General features: G+C 44.6%; 2 protein-coding genes and 1 long non-coding RNA gene across 3 annotated transcripts in view; 1 reads left to right on the forward strand and 2 right to left on the reverse strand.

Annotated features, from left to right (window-relative positions):
* The window catches only part of LOC115537650 (uncharacterized), a 60,531-nt gene that overhangs the window by 6,465 nt on the left and 33,831 nt on the right, over nucleotides 1-20,235 (reverse strand). The window contains exon 13 of the mRNA XM_030349694.1: nucleotides 6,636-6,854. Within this exon, the coding sequence (XP_030205554.1) occupies nucleotides 6,636-6,854 (219 nt within the window). The remainder of the gene's footprint in view (nucleotides 1-6,635; nucleotides 6,855-20,235) is intronic.
* On the forward strand, nucleotides 10,190-11,106 carry LOC115536936 (uncharacterized). The gene is made up of 2 exons (XR_003974746.1): nucleotides 10,190-10,379; nucleotides 10,874-11,106. It is a non-coding gene; the product is annotated as an uncharacterized LOC115536936 (long non-coding RNA).
* Nucleotides 11,423-14,740, reverse strand: LOC115536926 (carcinoembryonic antigen-related cell adhesion molecule 6-like). The gene is made up of 5 exons (XM_030348423.1): nucleotides 14,464-14,740; nucleotides 14,262-14,373; nucleotides 14,123-14,183; nucleotides 12,018-12,151; nucleotides 11,423-11,863 (listed from the first exon to the last, which is right to left on the reverse strand). The coding sequence occupies exons 1-5, from the start codon at nucleotides 14,723-14,725 to the stop codon at nucleotides 11,824-11,826; spliced, it is 609 nt and encodes a 202-aa protein (XP_030204283.1). The 5' UTR covers nucleotides 14,726-14,740; the 3' UTR covers nucleotides 11,423-11,823.

A 20,235-nucleotide genomic window follows, 5' to 3' on the forward strand; every position in this document is an offset into this window, starting at 1 on the left:
CCCTGATGTCAATGGGACAGCCTCCGGCCATCGAGTGGTCCTATCCACCATGGTGAGGAGGTAAGTGAAACCCAGGGAGGAAGGAAGAGGACCCACGAGATCCACGTTGACGTGGTCGAATCTTCGCTCCGGCACCGGGAAATGCGCCAGCGGAGCCTTGGTGTGGCGGTGAATTTTTGATCGCTGACACTCCACACAAGAGTCTGCCCAGTCACGCACATCCTTCTTGAGGCCATGCCAGACAAACTTGGCCGCCACCAACCTCTGAGATGGTTTCCTACCCGGGTGGGAAAGGCTGTGCACAGCGTCAAAAACACGTCGTCTCCATGCCGAGGGAACGACGGGCCGTGGCTGTCCAGTGGAGACGTCACAAAGCAGCATGGTGCCGCCATTGCCAAAAGCGATCTCCGACAACTGCAGTCCAGTGGCAGCAGTCTTGAGTGCCTGTACATCCAGGTCCGTGGCCTGATCGGCTGCCATGTGGGCGTAGTCAAGCCCCAGGTGGACGGCCCCCACAACGGTGCGAGAGAGGCAGTCTGCGACAAGGTTGGCTTTGCCTGCAACGTGTTGAACGTCTGTGGTGAACTCTGAGATGTAAGAGAGTTGTCGCTGTTGGCGGGCAGACCACGGCTCAGACACCTTAGCCATGGCGAACGTTAGGGGTTTGTGGTCGACAAAAGCTGTAAACTGTCGACCCTCTAGCAGTGAACGGAAATGTCGGATGGCAAGGTGAAGTGCAAGCAGCTCCCGGTCAAACGTGCTTCAGGCGGGCGTAGCTGGCGGCTAAAGAAAGCAAGCGGTTGCCAGGCACCATCCACCCACTGCTCGTGCACACCGCCCACTGCATAGTCCGAAGCGTCTGTTGTGATGGCAATGGGCGCATCAGGTGATGGGTGTGCCAGCATCGTCGCTTTGGCCAACGCGGCCTTTGCATCCATGAACGCTTTGTCTCTCTCCGAGGACCAATCCACCAGATGTTTTGGTATTTTCCCCCTCAAGGCCTCATGCAGGGGGCACATGATTGCAGCAGCTCTGGGAATGAACCGGTGGTAAAAGTTCACCATCCCCAGGAACTCCTGCAGGGACCTCACTGTGACGGGCCGTGGGAAGTTCGAGATCGCGTCAACCTTAGATGGGAGTGGCACGGCCCCGCCCTTGGTGACTCGATGTCCCAGGAAGTCGATGGTGGTCAACCCAAACTGGCACTTAGCTGGGTTGATGATAAGACCGTGCTGGCTGAGACGCTCGAAGAGGATCCGCAGGTGGGCCAGGTGTTCGGTTTTGGAGGTACTGGCCACGAGGATGTTGTCCAGGTACACAAACAGGAAAGGCAGATCACGTAGTACAGAGTCCATGAGGCGCTGGAATGACTGGGCGGCGTTTTTCAGGCCGAAAGGCATCCTCAAGAACTCAAACAGTCCAAAAGGGGTGATCACTGCTGTTTTGGGCACATCGAGCTGTTGGACAGGAACCTGGTGGTATCCACGGACGAGGTCCACCTTCGAAAAAAAAACTTTGCCAGCCAGGTGTGCTGAAAAATCCTGGATATGAGGCACTGGATAGCGATCTGGCGTTGTAGCGTCGTTAAGCCTGCGGTAATCGCCGCAGGGGCGCCACCCGCCGGCGGGCTTTGGAACCATGTGGAGAGGCAAAGCCCACGGGCTGCTGGAGCGGCGGATGATGCCAAGGCGTTCCATGCTGTCAAACTCAGCCCTGGCAATGGCCAGCTTGGCTGGGTCTAGTCGTCGTGCCCGGGCGTAGACAGGCGGGCCATTGGTGGCGATGTGGTGCTCCACTCCATGCTTGGCCGTAGATGAAGAAAAGGTGGGCTGTGTGAGCACTGGAAACTCTGCGAGCAGGCGATGAAACTCGTCGGCCTGCGAGAGCACGCTAGACAGTCTGATGGAGTCCAAACCACTGAGAGCGCAGGTGTATGAAGAAAACGTGGTGGCGTCAATCAAACGACGGTTTTTGACATCCACCAGCAGCCCATAAGCGCATAGAAAGTCCGCACCCAGGAGGGGGACAGCCACTTTGGCTGTGATAAAGTCCCAGCTAAACCGCTGACCGCCAAAACATAGTGCAACGTGTCGAGTGCCATAAGTGCGTATGGGGCTACCATTAGCAGCCTCCAGGGGGGGGCCAAATCCATCCGCCAGGATGTCCAGTGGTAATGCAGGCAGAATGCTCCTCTGTGCGCCGGTGTCACACAGGAAACGGCGCCCGGAGATGGTGTCCTGGATGAACAGCAGCCTGCCAGTGCGGCCGACACTCAAAGCCACTACTGAGCGCCGGCCCTGGCGTTTCCCGTCCCCCTGAAGCTGCAAGGTGGTAGGCATTTCTTGGCCCTGGAGCCGAATTTAGCGTGGTAAAAACACAGGCTTGTGTCAGAACGTTGCCGGTGCGAAACTGTAGCCACTGCAGTGAGCGCTGAGTCACCAGGGAGCGGGGCGGCGGTGTGATGGACTTGGGCCGAGTTGGTTGCAATGGCGTACGCAGGATGGAGCGCAGCAGCAGTCATGCCAGGGTGTTGAACAGCCAGAAAAAACCTGTCAGCCTCCTCTGCCAGCGCGCGGCAATCAGTGATGGCAGTGTTGGCCAAAGCAGCCCGTACCTGAGACGGGAGTTGACGCAGGAAGAGCTGGACGAAGAGGAAATCAGGCCTGTGCTCTCCAAGCAGATCCAACATCCTGTCCATAAGTTCAGACGGTTTGCTGTCGCCCAAGCCTTGCAGAGAAAATAGCCGGCTAGCCCTCTCAGCATCAGAAAGTTCAAAAGTCTTCAGCAGGTGAGCCTTGAGTGCTGTATACTTATTCTCTGCAGGGGGATGTTTCAGGAGACTAACCACTCTTGTTGCTGTTGAACTGCCGAGGGCCGACACTACATAGTAGTATTTGGTGGTGTCCGCGGTAATTTCACGCAACGCGAACTGTGCCTCAGTCTGCGCGAACCAAGCAGAAGCCGACGACTCCCAGAACTCCGGGAGTTTCAATGAAACAGCATTCGTCGACATAGTTGTTCGGTGTGTCACTGGAATGCGTCCAGCAGACAAACGTCGGGGTCACCAGTGTGGAAATCGTGATTTGATAAAAGAAGCGATTTCTCACGTTGACAACGCAACGGCGTGTCATTTATTGTTGCTCACCAAACCGGAATAAACAAACCGCGCCGTTGTCATCACAACCAAAACAGGTCCGCTTCCTTAAAGAGACAGCGTCCCTTATATTGGAACACAATAACATGTCGTGCAGAACGCACGACTGATGATAAGCATAACAAGGATAACTAGAACTGCAAGCAGTTATGCAGGGGTCCAAGAAGTGTGCATTTCGCCGGCACAACGCGGCAAGAAATGTGCGTTTCGCCGGCACAATGCGAAGCAAGTATTCAAAACGCTACCGTGAACAACATGTGGATATAAAGGTTTTGACTGTGGGAGCTTCGGTGTGGGAGTTATAGCCTAAAACGCGTTTTCAGAACATTGGCCAAATAGGAGATAGACAATGTCGTCGTTTTTTGGCGCCGCCCTGTGGCGACATTTTCCAAAGACAATTTTCCTTTGCCAAAAACTCCCGCCCACATTAATAATTCTTGGCCATATTTTCTATATAGATTCGGGTTTGCCCCTTGATGGTTTCCCTTGAGTTTGAAGAACATTCCTTTGGCCAATTAGAAGATATACAATTTCCTCGTTTATTGCGCCCCCTAATGGCGAAATATTCTGAATTCTTTATTGAACGCCATTAAGGGTAGCACCGACATGTGTCTAAAATTTGGACTTGATCCGATGTCTAATTTTGGTATTTTCTGAATTTTTGCGTATCGACGTAAAACGTAGCTAATAAAGCAATATTCAAAACGCTACCGTTTCGTAGTCGAAGGTCGGATCAAAAAAGTATATAGTTTTTCTTTTCGTGTGCGTCTGACGATGTCGTGTGCAAAGTTTGGTGTCGATTGGTCAAGAAATGTGGGCGGAGTTGGGAAAAAACAGTTTTGCGGTTTTCGCGATTTTGCGAAAAAAAATTATAGACGCAAATGGGCGTGGCCTATGCCAAAAGATGCATCAGACTCCAGTGAATCTGTGTGTTCAAGGTTTTGAATGTGGGAGGTTCGGTGTGGGAGTTATAGCCCCAAACGCGATTTTCTTGTTATAGCGCCACCTAGTGGCCGGCAGGTCTGGATTTTGTCGTCTGCTTAGTCCGAACAGATCTGGACCTAGTCATGCAATTTGCGTGTCGGCACCATTTACGGTTTGGGGTGTGGGCCCACTTTTAGGGGGGTAAGAATAATAATAATAATAATCCTTACAAAAACAATAGGGATCCAACCTGTTGGCTTGGACCCCTAATAAGGGAATATATATCAAGGGAAATAAATGTAACACACAGTATGGGGAATTGTGTCCATAATGTCCACTACAGGTCTGAATAAGTTTGTGAGCTGTGGTAAGTTTGAAATCTATGCAGTGTGTCTGCTGAATGCAATAGGCAATGAAAGGAAAAAGGCAGAAGAAATGAGCCAATCTGGATAAGGTGACACTGTGACGTAGCGTTGTCAAACTATTATTCATGGCCCTGCCCACTTGGTTGGTTCGTAACCACCCACAAGAATTCTGAAGGAGTCGTGATTGAGCTAGTGCTAAATGCTAATACGTGTATGGTAGTTGCTTAGTTCGTAGTAACAGGCTAGTTACAGAATTTTGAATGCAATGGCAGAACGACATCGAAGTACATGAACTGCGACATGCTGCCTGCCGCCGGTTGCCGCGGCGCGAGGCACCACCGCCGCGAAGCACCACCGCCCGGCAGCGGGCAGCCGGGCGGTGGTGCCTTGCGCCGGCAGCAGGCAGCAGGCAGCAGGCAGCGCGCGGTTCTGTCTACTACAGATTGATGTGGAAGTGGAAGTGGAAGAACCAGAGACGTCGGAGAACCCGACGAAGTCCTTTGTGATTCATTATATCGTCTGGACGTGCACACAGCTTTTGGCCGTGATAATATGTATTATTTGATATAGATATCTATGTATTATATGATATTATTTAGATATAGAGCTCCAGGACTGTAACGCAAGTGTTGTACACTTCCTTGTTATTTGGATAACCGTTCTGCTGTTGGTGTGATGGCGCATAACACGTCGGACTCTCGTCTCTGGTATTTCTACAACGAGACTCGTAGTGGGGGTTATCTCAGCCATGGTTGAGAATGAATTGGGGGAAAGGAACATTGGCTTTGACTCCCTGAAGTAGGCATGAACCACAACATGGAGGAGAAAGGGATTGTTGACCGCGGTCGTCTCCCGCCGGAGCCTCGCTGCCGATGGACCACCGCTTCAGGAGGCGGGGATTAGCGCTGACCGCTGCCGAGGCGGCGGGAAGCAGGGCTCAAGCGGGATACATTCGCGGCCAACAATCCCCTTCTCCTCCATGTCGTGGTTCATGTAGGCCTACTTCAGGGAGTCAAAGCCAAAGTTCCTTTCCCCCAATTCATTCTCAACCATGGCTGAGATAACCCCCACTACGAGTCTCGTTGTAGAAATACCAGAGACGAGAGTCCGACGTGTTGTTTAGATCCTAATAACAACTCCAGCAGCGTTACAGTCCTGGGGCTCTACATCTAAATAATATCATATAATACATAGATATCTATATCAAATAATACATATTATCACGGCCAAAACCTGTGTGCATACGATATAATGAATCGCAAAGGACTTCGTCGGGTTCTCCGACGTCTCTGGTTCTTCCACTTCCACATCAATCTGAAGAAGACGCGGTCGTTTGATCGTCTGGAGGCTCACACAGCTTTTGGCCGTGATAATATATATTATGACATAGATATCTATGTATAAAATGGGTTTCTAAGAGCCATTGCGATACATCCACCGTAAACAGAGCGCATGGTACCGTGGCTACAAGCTGCTCAGGGCCAGGTGATAATATATATTATAGATTATATGATATAGATATCTATGTATAATATGGGTTTATAAGAGCCATTGCGATACATCCACCGTAAACAGAGCGCATGCAGGGCCAGGTGATAATATACATCATATATTATATTATATTATATAGATATCTATGTATAATATGGGTTTCTACGAGCCATTGCGATACATCCACCGTCAACAGAGCGGCGAGCGCATGGTACTGTGGCTACAAGCTGCTCAGGGCCACACCCCCACCCCCCTCCTTGACCTGCCTTGACACGCCCACCGTAACAAGAGCGCCTTGTACTGTGGCTACAAGCTGCTCAGGGCCACACCCCCGCCCCCCTCCTTGACCTGCCTTGACACGCCCACCGAAACAGCGCGTTTGGGGGAAGCTCAATGTGCGACTGGTTTGGAGTGGCTGTAACTCTGCACCACGGCTGAATTTCGGGGACGTCTTTGAATACTGTGTTTGTAGCCCACTAATACCTATATTAAAGCATCCATAAATAGCATGGCATGGGATCTTTAAAGGAGTGACGTTCGATAAAGCTGCTAGCAGCAATACAGGAGGCCAAGCGATCGGCCCGTCCTGCAGAGGCTCGTTTTGAACGAGCTCTGCACTAGTTCATGGTAACATGTAGTTCTGTACCCTTAAGGGTCCATTACATCTGGTATCATGTCCGTGTAAGGTGGAGGGGACTTACACACTAAAGGAGAGTGGAGATGTTCATATCCTTCAACAGCACATGAATAGCTTTCTTCAGACTGAATGGAGGGGCTGTAGTTCACTCCCTGTCCTACATTCTGTCCATTCCTGAACCAGATGTAGGGAGGGTCACCAGCTAGACCACACATACTGTGACACTCCAGCTCTGCCCCGGTAGGATTGGTAGGGTCAGGAAAGGACACCTTCACCTGGAGGTCTGGGTGTACGACAATTATAAAAGATATTTAAGGTAACATGTAACACAAACCTTCTAGAACCCACTAACACACACAGACACAAACACACACACACACACACACACACACACACACACACACACACACACACACACAGAAACACACAAATAACAACAACACACTACACACATGTACACCCATTGGTAATCCAAGTTTACCTGTTACAGATAACGTCACTCCAGGGTCACCAGTATATTCCCCACCTGGTTGGTTTGTTGTAAACCTAAACTTGTAGACAGCAGAGTCACTCTGTCTCAGGTCTTTGATTCTCAGGGTACATATTTCATGACATCTGGACCCGGAACAGCTGACCTCTCCACAGCTGGATTTAACACGACCTGTAGAGTCTGTATCGTGTTCCAGATCAACAGGCTGATGGTTGTCTTCTTTAGTAAACCACAGTGTTGTGACTGTGGTAGGGCGGTACTGTACGTCGTCAGGGTATTCATAGGTGCAGTTGATTTCAACCATTGCTCCTCTTAAAGCACAGACATTACTAGATGAGTAAGTAACCGTCCATTCATCATTACCCTGAAGCACTGTGAAAAAACAAACACATCTCATTGAGAATGAACAAGACACAGAGGTTCACCTGATGAACAGATCAGAAGATACATAAAGAGATGGAGGCTGGTGGATGGAAACTACAGATACCCCCCCCCCCCCCTGCAATGCATAATATATTACACTACACTAACTGAGTAACGCACACTAACAGTTAAAGATCTCATGGCGTGAAAATTTCACTTTCTGAGGTATTCTACCATTAATATGAGTTCCCCTAGCCTACCTATGTCGGGTAGGCAAAATTACCCCAGTAGCTAGTAATTTTGTTGGGTGTAAAATGAGCACTAGGCATTCTGCTCCGCCTTTTCCCCGTATGTCGTCATGAGGGGAGAAGCCACCTCCCCCTTCTCTGCCTTGCAAGCCCAGAGAATTAGGCACGATGAGACACGACCTTTTGAGCGCCACATGTGTGTGTGTGTGTGATTACACACACTGTAACGCAAGTGTTGTACACTTCTTTGTTATTTGGATTACCGTTCTGCTGTTGGTGTTATGGCGCAAAACATTTTGGTTCTTTGCCATCTCTGGTATTTCCACAACGAGACTGTAGTGGGGGTTATCTCAGCCATGGTTGAGAAGGAATTGGGGGAAAGGAACTTTGGATTTGACTCCCTGAAGTACCCCGACATGGAGGAGAAAGGGATTGTGGCCAGCGATTGTCTCCCGCTCGAGCCCCGCTTCCCGCTCCCCGCTGCCTGCTGCCGAGGGACCAACGCCTCGGCGCTGCCCGCTGCAGGAGGCGGTGGTGCCTAAGCGCTACCCGCTGCCGAAACGGTGGTCCCTCGGCAGCGAGAAGAGGGGCTCAAGCGGGAATCAATCGTGGGCAACAATCCCTTTCTCCTCCATGTCGTGGTTCAGTCTGCTTCAGATTGATGTGGACATGGAAGAACCAGAGACGTCACAGAACCCGACGCAGTCGTTTGAGATTCATAATACCGTCTGGAGGCGCACAGCTTTTGGTCGTGATAATATATATTATATGATATATATCTATGTATAATATAAAGATATACTGTAGAGCTTCAGATATAGAGCTTCAGGAAACCCACCGGAGCACCCGGAGTGTTCTAGAATATCACAGAACACGCTGTGTGCGCCTCGCCATTGCGATACATCCACTGTAAGCAGAGCGCATGGTACCGTGGCCGCAAGCGGCTCAGGGCCACACCCCCACCTTCCTCCTTGACCCGCCTCTCTCCTCCTCCTTGCATTAAAGCTACAGACACCAAAACAGCGCGTTTGGGGAAAGCTCAATGTGCGACTGGCTCGTTGTGGCTGTAACTCTGCCTCACGGCTGCATGTCGGGAACGTCTTCAAATACTGTGTTTGGGGCTCACTAATATCTATATTAAAGCACCCATAAAGTAGCATGCCATGGGACCTTTAATGTATTATGGTAGTGTAGGGTACTGTGTTTAGTGGCCATAGGCCTCGGCCCTGTAGTGCTTCTGTTGGAGCAATGTGACTAAAAGCTTTGTAATTACTTAGATGTGAAGACAAGGAATGTAGAGGAGAGGAGGTGAGGAGAGGAGTCAAGGAGAGGAAGTGGGAATAGTGCAGAGGAGACAAGTATGGTGGGAAGAAGAGTGGAGACAGGGAACATATAGGAGTAGAGACAAGGAGGAGGAGAGAATAGGAGAAAAATAGAGAATAGCAGAGAGGCGAGGAGAGGAGAGCAGAAGTGAGGCGAGGAGATGGCATGCAGTGTCTTAACTATTACTGGATCATAATTCTAACATTGCAGCAGATTCCATGTCTTAATCATCATTAATAGAATAAATGGGAGGAAAACAGTAGCTTTTGACTTTTATGTTTTTTCAAAAAGCAGAAAAGTAACTAAATTAACCCTCTGATGATGTGAATAGTTCAGGATTGTCTCGCAACCAGGAAATGGCCAACAGACCTCAAATGACTAATGAACCCTAACGGAAATATTAAGTGGACCTTTAGCAGACCTTATTCTAGTGGTCTGTTTAACCATACGTTCTAGAGGGTGATTCTTTAATGTTATATTAATTATTCTTCTATCTACATCATGCTGTGGTTTCACCCTCTCCTCGTTCCAGTTGCTTGGTCGTCTTGTTATTGAAACAGTTCAACTAAATATTAACAATTTAAATGAACCAACCTGGTACAGACAGAAGGAAAGCTAGAAATCCTCTTGCTGCTGACCTTAAATCCATAGTGAGCCCTCTTTTCTCTCACTCTGTTGTTCTGGGAGGTATTTGAACACTCCTGAAGGTAGAAAATAAAATAAAATAGTTCATACTATGAGAAATACATCAGTTTTTAACACTTTTTAAAATGCTGTTTACTTTATGAATTACATTTGTTAAGCATTGAAATAAAGTTAAGAAAATAAAAATTCTTACTGTAGAGCAGAAAGCTGGTCTGACATCTAGTCTGTGGTTCCAGTTCATCATGCAGTTAGCTGAAAAGGCACCACAAAATATTGAAAGACTTCCTTCCTCTTCACACCATGATTTGCAGAAAAAGGAACATAAGCCTGCTCCTTTTTAAATGAATAAATGGGAGGAAAACAGTAGCTTTTGACTTTTATGTTTTTTCAAAAAGCAGAAAAGTAACTAAATTAACCCTCTGATGATGTGAATAGTTCAGGATTGTCTCGCAACCAGGAAATGGCCAACAGACCTCAAATGACTAATGAACCCTAACGGAAATATTAAGTGGACCTTTAGCAGACCGTATTCTAGTGGTCTGTTTAACCATACGTTCTAGGGTGATTCTTTAATGTTATATTAATTATTCATCTATCAAGACGACCAATTTTATTTTATTTTCTACCTTCAGGAGTGTTCAAATACCTCCCAGAACAACAGAGTGAGAGAAAAGAGGGCTCACTATGGATTTAAGGTCAGCAGCAAGAGGATTTCTAGCTTTCCTTCTGTCAGTACCAGGTTGGTTCATTTAAATTGTTAATATTTAGTTGAACTGTTTCAATAACAAGACGACCAAGCAACTGGAACGAGGAGAGGGTGAAACCACAGCATGATGTAGATAGAAGAATAATTAATATAACATTAAAGAATCACCCTCTAGAACGTATGGTTAAACAGACCACTAGAATACGGTCTGCTAAAGGTCCACTTAATATTTCCGTTAGGGTTCATTAGTCATTTGAGGTCTGTTGGCCATTTCCTGGTCAACAGACCAGGAAATGGTCTGTTGACACACACACACACACACACACACACACACACACACACACACACACACACACACACACACACACACAATAGTGTGTCATATCTGGTTACTTGAGTCTTACTTCTCAGAGGGTTGCTATCCCCAGGATGTGGGACAGCACAACTCTAGAGAACAACACTCATGTGTTGCTCAGTGAATGATAATCTTTCTTTTAACAATCGTTTCTTTCTTTATTTTTTCACAGACAACTTCCATCATCGGACAATCATACAGTAAAACCATCCTCCATCCCTCCCTCCATCTCTCCCTCTCTCCACATTAAAAAAAAACACTGAAAATACCTGCAGTAAACAACCAGAAGAGCTGGAGCACGAGTGCTTTCCGAATCAGTTATGATATTGTTGGGAAAAAATCAGATACAATTTATCAAATTACCAAGTCATGAAAAATATAAATAAAAAGTTGGGCTTATTATTATCCGATTTTTGTACCACATTTGTTCTATGGATCGTTATTTGCTTGATTACTAAAAATGAAGGATCCCTTATCTTACTAAACAGACATCTTTTCACAGTGATGGTGGGACCTGAGTATAACGTATTGTATTGCTCTTAATCACAGATACAGTCTCAAAGGGCTTCAAAGGCCCACATTATAGGATTCTAAATAGTGCCTAAACCTATTGAAATCTCATATCTAAACATCTACTTAATGTAGAAGTGTGTGTTACGACTAGACCTACTTCAGGAGAACGTGACAATAGATGGAGTCAACCCATTAAAAGTAGTCATTTATTAAAAAAACGTTGAAATCAAAAAATATCAGAATGAGGCATGGAAAACATTTTTTTGTTAATGTGAGCATCACGTAAGGTCAAAGATCCAATGAGATTGGATACTTTAATTTTCACGTTGATTGATTAATATATATACAATTGATTAATGTAGCGCAATAATGGTAATGAAAATCACAGGATAACCATACTCAAATAAATACCATTAATACAATGCAAAGATCCCATATTTATGATAGAGAAGTGGAAAACAGTAGAAAACAGCCTTAGGATGTTCAGCAAACAATCAGCCATCCTATTGTCCTGTTTCAACTGGATGAATCAGACACTATACTCAGTAACACTATTTAAATCCTGCTGCCGGTACTGGTTCACACTCTGGGGTGTTTATTTGACAGTGCTTACTCTGCGGTTCCTCCCATCTCCGTCTGGTCCTCGTCCCTGAAAGAAAACAGAGGAGATATGAACTTCAGTCTCCCTGTAAAGCAGATCCATTAAGTTACAAAACATAGAGTCTATGTTGACCACAGAGTAAAGGACCTCATCTGTGTGATCTGATTGGACAAAGGAGCCAGCCAATCAGTGAGTTACTTACTGGTTCTCTGAGAGAGAGGTGTGGATGATGGCACAGTGGTGGCCATCCTGCTCTTCTATTGGTTCTCTCTGTGCTGCAGGAGCCAAGCGATTGGTCAGAGCTGAGACATTTTCATACACAGGAGCAGGAAGTAGCTGATGGAGAGTGAGGACAGAAGAGAACATTTAAAAAAACACTTCACACTTCCTGAACACAGTCCTGAAGGTCATGTGTTTCTGGTTCATTAAGAGACATTTGGTGGGGCCTTTTAGTCCCACCATGCTTCATAGCAAACATCCCTTTGTCATGTCTTCACTCTTAAATCTGAGACAATGATAATGAATTCCACTGAAATCTATCAGTGGAAAAGCACAGATGACCTGACCATGTTGCTGATGCACCATGGCAATATGGCACAGCAAGCAACCAGGAGCTGTTCTATTAATAATATCATACATATGGTTTAGCTTCAGCTAGTTCACATGATGTGCCACTGGAAGAGACTGCCAAGTTTAAACTCCTGGGATCCCATTTGTGTTCTTGGAAAGGCATTTAAGATGTATCTGATTACATTGTTTTGCATAACCTGCATTACATTTTTTAGTTTCTGTGATAAACCAGTGTACCAGGCTTGGCATGCACAATCATTATGGCACTGAATAAAGGCTATAAGCAATAGTTCTCGAACACTTAATTAAATGATTTAGAGTGGCAACAGAAGAATGCTAACCAGGTCACCAGATAATCATTTGTTGATTGTCGCTCCAAGATAAGGGACATTAGGTTTGGATGTGATGCTACTTCTTCCAGGATCTCACTCTTGCAAGTTCCTTTAACTTGTGCTTCAGGCCAAACTAAATGGATTCTGTTATACCACGATGTAGAGACAGCTGTAGAGGCCAGTTCCTTCTCTAGTGTATCCTGAATCTTACTGAATCCTTACCTGTTACCAGTAAGGCTTCCGCATAAAGAAGCAACTTGCAGTCAACTGCCCTATCATAACATTGACATGAATCAAATACAAAACAGGGCCAAGGATTTATCCCAGGGGGACCCCACAAGTCAACTATCTGGCCACTGATACAATCCCTCTGACCTGGCCCACCATCATCTATCCGTTAAATACCATTTAAACCTCTCTATTGATGTGTCCCTTTGCCATGAACATTTTACGTTCATTAACAAAATGGTGTTGTCTCCTGTATCAAAAGCTTTGAGTCGATCTAACAGGACCATTCCAGTGTAATTTTCTCTGATGCTTTCCATCTTTATATCATAATAAACAAGTTGAATGAGACAAGTGTCTGTGTAATGTTTCTTCTTGAACCAGACTGTATGTGCTGACTTGCTGTCCTGGTCTAAACTCCCAAAGATAGAGGGACCATTATTTCCAGAGCTAAAAGCCAACTCTGGAACAAGGGCATAGCCACAGTAGTGAAGTGTTGAAGTGATGAGATGAAATGCGATCAGTGTTTAAACTGACGTTAATCTATTTTATCGTTGTTTAAATAGATCATCTTGAAGTTCAATTGCTTCAACACTTTCCTTAATCTTTGGGGCTCACAAAAATGTTCATGAACTGCATTTTTTTAAAAGCACGCTTGGTTTCAGCTTGCCCGATTTCTAAGGTTTTTTACTGATCGTTAATCTTGCACCTTTTTAAATATCTAAAATATCGCTTGTAATCCATGTAGCTGTATTCTGTTTTTAATAATTTTGTATCAAAGGAGTTAATGTATCAAGAACTAACCAAAAAATATTTGAAGATAACCCATGCTATATCTACATCGTCACAATTTAGTTCACCTGACCAATCCTGCTCCCTCCATGTGCGAATAAATCACACTTTTGTGGAACGCTTCATAAAACACATAATGCACATATAGGATTTGATGCACGAAAGAAAATAGCTTAGCTTGTGATCTCTAATGCCAATGTTTAAAACGCCTGACATTTACCCGATACAATCATAAAATCTATAAATGATGCTCTATGCCATTGGTTCTCAAACTGTGTTACACGTACAACTAGTGGAACGCGTGTGCTATTCAGTGATACGCAAAGGAATTCATTCTGTTTGTCTTAGTAAAGGATGGGTTAGTAATAAATGGCCTCCTGTGTCTCACCTCCTCCACAGTATCTGGCCTTCCTCCCTGTCCACATGCTTTACCGGAGGCCCTCGTTCTTCTGGAGAAGAGAACAGAGAGATGAAGAAGCAACAGGAGAAGTGAAGGAATGTGAAACAAGAAAGAGAGAATATATCACCTCATCCAGAGGAAGACAAGGAGTAGTACGGTGGCCAGTAAGACAACAATGCCTCTCACAGCTACTGTTGTTGTCCATGATGGTGATGTCGATTTCAAACCCTGAATACAAACTACAACATAAATAGCCCAATGTTTAACTGTGTGCCTGTGCCTGTGTTGAAGGTGTGTGTGTGTGTGTGTTTTTCAAAATGACCAATTACCTTTAATTAACAGAAATGTGGAGTTATGATGTCCGATTGCATTATGCGCTTGGCAGTAATAGTTTCCTCCAAGCTCAGATGTGATATTAGTGATGATGTAGTTCTGTCCTGATGCTTTCACTGAGTCTTCATGTTGCTTGAACCAGGTGTACTCAGCTGCTGGGTTGGCATCACTGCTGCAGCTCAGAGTCACTGAACTGCCCTCCTCTATTTCACCAGAGGGACTCACGGTCACTGAGGGGGTCTTTGGAGCGTCTGTCATGAATACAAAATAACAATTTTCATCCTAAAGTTATGAAACCGTGTTTAGCAGCAACTGATATACCAGCATGATAAGTGTGTCATCACTGGCGTGCAGTAATACATTAATATATCATCTCTACATTTTAAATACCAGATATAGAAATTATTTAAAATGGGACTTCAATACACAGATGTGTGTTTAGGCCCATCTGGAGACGCAAAGAAACATGTAAAAGCAGCATCAGAATCATTATATTCATTAAAGATAATGAAAATCTCAAAGTGGAGGAGTTTGGGTTGATAGTTAATGTTGACACGCTTAAGATCATTATATTTTGTGTTGTGTTTACTCACAATTGACATTAATAGAGTAGGTGACTGATTTTTTCCCCCGCTTATTCGTAGCTTCACAGCGATACTGTCCAGATTCTGAAGACAGGACGTAGCTAAAGACGAGCTGTTCTCCTTCCTTCATCTCTCTGGAGGGATAAGCTCTAGTAACCCTGAACCAGGTGTAGGTAGCTACTGGGTTGGCATCACTGCTGCAGCTCAGCTCAGCGAGTTAGAGCTCAGTTGTCCATATCGGTTCCTTGCGTGACAGCGGTACGTTCCTCTGTCTTCAGGGCGGACTGAGGGGAAGGTATGAGGTTGACTTGGTCCCCAGAGCAGAGGTTGGTTGTCCTTGAAACAGGTGTACTCAGCTGCTGGGTTGGCATCACTGCTGCAGCTCAGAGTCACTCTACTGCCCTCCTCTATTTCACCAGAGGGACTCACGGTCACTGAGGGGGTCTTTGGAGCGTCTGTTAAAAGTTACATTTCATTAATCATATTCATTAATACCGGAAGTGTGAGGAATGTATTTAGGCTATGTATGTATGTATGTATGTATGTATGTATGTATGTATGTATGTATGTATGTATGTATGTATGTATGTGTGTGTGTGTGTGTGTGTGTGTGTGTGTGTGTGTGTGTGTGTGTGTGTGTGTGTGTGTGTGTGTGTGTGTGTTTGTATGTATGTATAATGTATGTATAATGTATGTATGTATGTATGTATGTATGTATGTATGTATGTATGTATGTATGTATGTATGTATGTTTAAATATATATTTACATTTAGGGCATTTAGCAGAATATGTATATCTCTAGGACTGTTCTGTTCTGATATGTAAGTATGACCTCTGTATATCTCTAGGACTGTTCATCTGATCTACTTCACACTTGCCGTGCGTATTGCTGAGAGCTGAGGATGTGCAGTGTTGACTTATTTGGACACACGACACGTTCAACATTAACACACTTTGAACTAAACTGTGCAGCAGTGGGGCGGGGCTTCAGGGCTCTGCAGTTCACTTGGTCACTGTACTTGGATGCTGGATACACAACCGTTATATTAGTCTAACAATAACTAGAAGTGTCTCTGTATGTCTGCATGCCCTTTATCAACTTCTCTTTTCGTGTTACACAGGAAGTGCCGTGTCGAGGGTGAAGTATTTTAAAGGAGTGACGTTGGATAAAGCTGCTAGCAGCAATACAGGAGGCCAAGCGATCGGCCAGTTCAGCAGAGGCTCGCTTTGAACGGGCTCTGCACTAGTTCATGGTAACATGTAGTTCTGTACCCTAAAGGGTCCATTACATCTGGTATCATAGAGTACGGTGGAGGGGACTTACACACTAAAGGAGAGCGGAGTTCATATCCTTCAACAGCACATGAGAGGCTGTCTCCAGACTGAATGTAGGCCCTGTAGTTCACTCCCTGTCCTACATTGTCTCCATTCCTGAACCAGATGTAGGGAGGGTCACCAGCTAGACCAGGGGTCCCCAACCTTTTCCGCATCAAGGACCGGCATGATTCTCCAAATAGTTTCACGGACCGGGGGGGGGGGGGGGTGAGTGGTTGGGTTGTGTTGCACAGAGGTTGCCAAAAATGCAAACATGTTATATGCAATCTAACAACTGCATATAGACTAATGGCATGTAAAAGAGTGACCGTATTGCAAAGTAAATTGAGTTTATTAAGTGTGCATGCATTTTGCATGAATTAAAAAAAAAAAATAATAATTCTAGAGGAGGTCGAGGAGAGGAAAGGATTGGAGACATGGAGAGGAAGAGGGAATAGTGGTAAGACAGAAGGAAAAGAGAGGAGTAGAGACGAGTAGAAGGAGAGGAGAGCATGAGAGAGCTAAGGAGATGGCATGCAGTGTCTACCTTATCATTGAATCTGAGTTCTAACATTGCAGCAGAATTCATGTCTAAATCATCATTAATAGAATAAATAGGGGTAAAACAGTAGCTTTCGACATTTAACTCTTTTCAAAAAGTCGAAAATTAACTAATCTAACCCAATGATGTATATCGTTCAAGATCGTCTAGCAACCAGGAAAGTATTGATATCTAAAGAACAGTACCATCAATTCAAGAGGCTGTCTACAATCTGCAACAAAGTGGTATTTTACAATGACTGAAACATATATAGTGGACCGTTCTCTGTTCTCGCGGTCTGTTAACCAAACACAGCGTTCTAGATGGTGATCTGTTCTGTTTACTACTATTCCATCTTCAACATGCTGTGGTTTCACCCTCTCCTCGTTCTAGTTGCTTGGTTGTCATGTTATTGAAACAGTTATATGTTAACGATGTAAATGAACCAACCTGGTACTGATAGAAAGAAAGCTAGAAATCATCTTTCTGCTGATCTATTCATAGTGAGTCCTCTCCTCTCTCACTATGTTGTTCTGGGAGATATTTAAACACACCAGAATGAAGAAACAAATAAACAATTAAAAACGACATGCAAGCAAAACTCTATAAATAAGATTCATTAACCATAGCAATACAAGTTAGTGTAGAGGAGGAAGCTGCTCTGACTTCTAGTCTTTGGTTCCAGTTTATGCAGTGACCTCAACAGAAACCAAACAGCATTGAAAGACTTCCTTCCACTTCACACCATGATTCGCAGAAGGAACAGAAGCCTGGTAACTTCTGGGCCTGTATAATCAACCTTTTAGACCACAAAGAAAGATACAAAGTTTCTTCTTCTTTCACCTTCTGCTTTTAAAAATATTTGTTATATTCTTCTGTCCTTCTGCTCCTTACTCACACACAATCAGGCAGGTAAACACACACGCACACATACAAACACTCACTCACTCACTCACTCAGACAGACAGACAGACAGACGCACGCACGCTGCCACGCACGCGCGCACACACACACACACACACACACACACACACACACACACACACACACACACACACACACACACACACACACACACACACACACACACACACACACACACACACACACACACGTAAACCATAGCGTTTCAGAGTTTTCCCTTTTGCCAAGTCTGTTGTGATTCTTACTTCTCATAGGGTTGCTATCCCCAACACTCATGTGTTCACGTTTGAAGTGATATATATATATGTATTTTTAAACAATACTTTCTCCTTTATTTTAACAAAGACAATTTGTATCATCATACAATCATACAGTAAAGCATCCCCAAAACCCTCCCTCCCTCCCTCCCTCACTCTCCCTCCACATTCTTCAGGATAAAAAACGAATTGGTGGCACATTAAAAATGTACGTCAACGTTTTCGGAGTGTAGAAGCTCCATAAGTTAGCTAGCCAGCTGGCCGGTAACACTCACAGACCTCTCTCCAACCTCTCTGAGCAGACGACGGACTGATTTGTAAGGCATTGAAATGCTCATTATGTAGGAGTGGCCAATTGTATCAGTGGCCACATCAACACAGATGACAAAACAACTGTAAACTGTCATACAATTAATCCATGACTGTATTACTAATTATAATAAACATGGCTATCGTGGCCTATATATATATATCTAACCAATATATTATTTTATTTACGTCTATGTTTTTACCATACTGACACACATATATTTATTCTGTTCAATGAGATGTTAACTGATAACATAGGTTTTTGGTTGCGACTGAAAGCAGCCAGCTACAGCTGCTTTTTACAGCAGCCATGGTGACTGTGACTGGCTGCTTTGGTCTATCATTCAGCCATACCTCTGGTTGAGACTTATTTGCTGCCAAAACGCTTTTATGGTCGCGACCTAGTCGGTCAGTCTGCCAGAACCAGCAGCCAGCCGCAGCCAGTGGCCAGCAGCCAGCGGCTAACGCATACTTATCATACTATCGTACTAAAATGTTTTAATGGAAGAGGCCGAATTAATCAATAAGTTGGACTAAAAGGGCAAAATCTGAGTGTTATTCTGTGCATGTAAATGTAATATTTGTAAATAAAATCGTTTCAAAAGTATTTGCCGTATCATGTTTAAAGTGAAATACCTTTTCACTTTAAACTTTTCACTTTCACTTTTTTTTTTTTTTTTTCTAAATAACAACCAAGAAAACTAAAAGCAAATAAAATAAAATAACGGTTTTTTTTAATGGGTTTTTGGTTAGATGGCTGAAATAAGGTCTGTGGTTAAGACCAGCTTAAGAGATTTACACGTTTTGTTCAACGACATAAGATACATCAGTGAATTCCCCACTCGTGAATTTTGAAGCTTTTACATGTCTTAAAAAACTTCTGGGGTCTCATTTATAAAACTGTGAGTGGGATTGTAACTAAAAGTGTACGTGCGCCCGAAAGCCAAGTTTTGCGTGCGCCAAAAAATATTCAGACTTATAAAACCCTGCGTGCGCACACCTCTAAGCAATCTTCGCTTTATAAATCACAGAGTGCCTTCAGGTGTGCGCAGCTGAATCAGCTTCACGTTCATTACAACCCAGTCTCATGGAAATACGTGACACTATCACGTAATTCAATCTATTCATTCGTGATCTGGGACACGTAATTTAAATTTTTCCATGCCAAAAGCACAAATCTCTGACAATATGACAGCTTTTGGCCACCCGTTTCTACTTTCACCTTTGATTCTCAGAAATTGTGACAATTCACAGATTAATGCAGGTGCACTGCTCTGTAGGCAAACCGCAACGGAAATAAAGGTAGCTCCTTCATCTCTTCTTTTTCGAATGAGTTTGAAATTTGTGCTTTTGGCACGAAAAAATTGAAATTACTTGTCCCATACGAATGAATAGCCTAGATTAAATGACGTGACGTGACAGTGTCACATATTTCCGTGAGACTGGGTTGAGTATTATGTCTTGTCGGAAACAATGGCAGAAGGACTGAAAAAGCAAAAAAGCATAATCGTTCTTCTCACTCTACATTTCTTCAGTCTGACTTCAGTTCACCACCACACCGTCTGTGTTTCCAATTCTCATTTTCCTCCAAACCATGCGTACGCATGGGTCAAAGTTTGCTTAGGGCTGCGCACATTCTCCCGTCAAGTTAGTTTTTTATAGGTCACACAACCTTGGCGTGGAAAGTCACATACGCCCCCTGGTGATTGCGTTTATGCTTCAAAAATCATACAAGTAGTGTTCATTGGTAAAGATTATATTGCTGAATAAAACGTGTGAGTATCATCAACTTGTGTTTGCCACAAAGCTTATTTTCTGCAATAATCCAAAATCCAATG

Source organism: Gadus morhua, chromosome 23 (genome assembly GCF_902167405.1).
Source record: "Gadus morhua chromosome 23, gadMor3.0, whole genome shotgun sequence".
NCBI lineage: Eukaryota > Metazoa > Chordata > Actinopteri > Gadiformes > Gadidae > Gadus > Gadus morhua.

Coding starts and splice junctions, on each gene's coding strand:
- LOC115536926 (XM_030348423.1), bottom strand. CDS start 14,725: ATGACAGACGCTCCAAAGACCCCCTCAGTGACCGTGAGTCCCTCTGGT. Junction 14,184..14,261: donor CTTGTCTTCCTCTGGATGAG/GTGATATATTCT, acceptor TCTCTTCTCCAG/AAGAACGAGGGCCTCCGGTA. Junction 11,864..12,017: donor ACCTCTCTCTCAGAGAACCA/GTAAGTAACTCA, acceptor GTTTTCTTTCAG/GGACGAGGACCAGACGGAGA.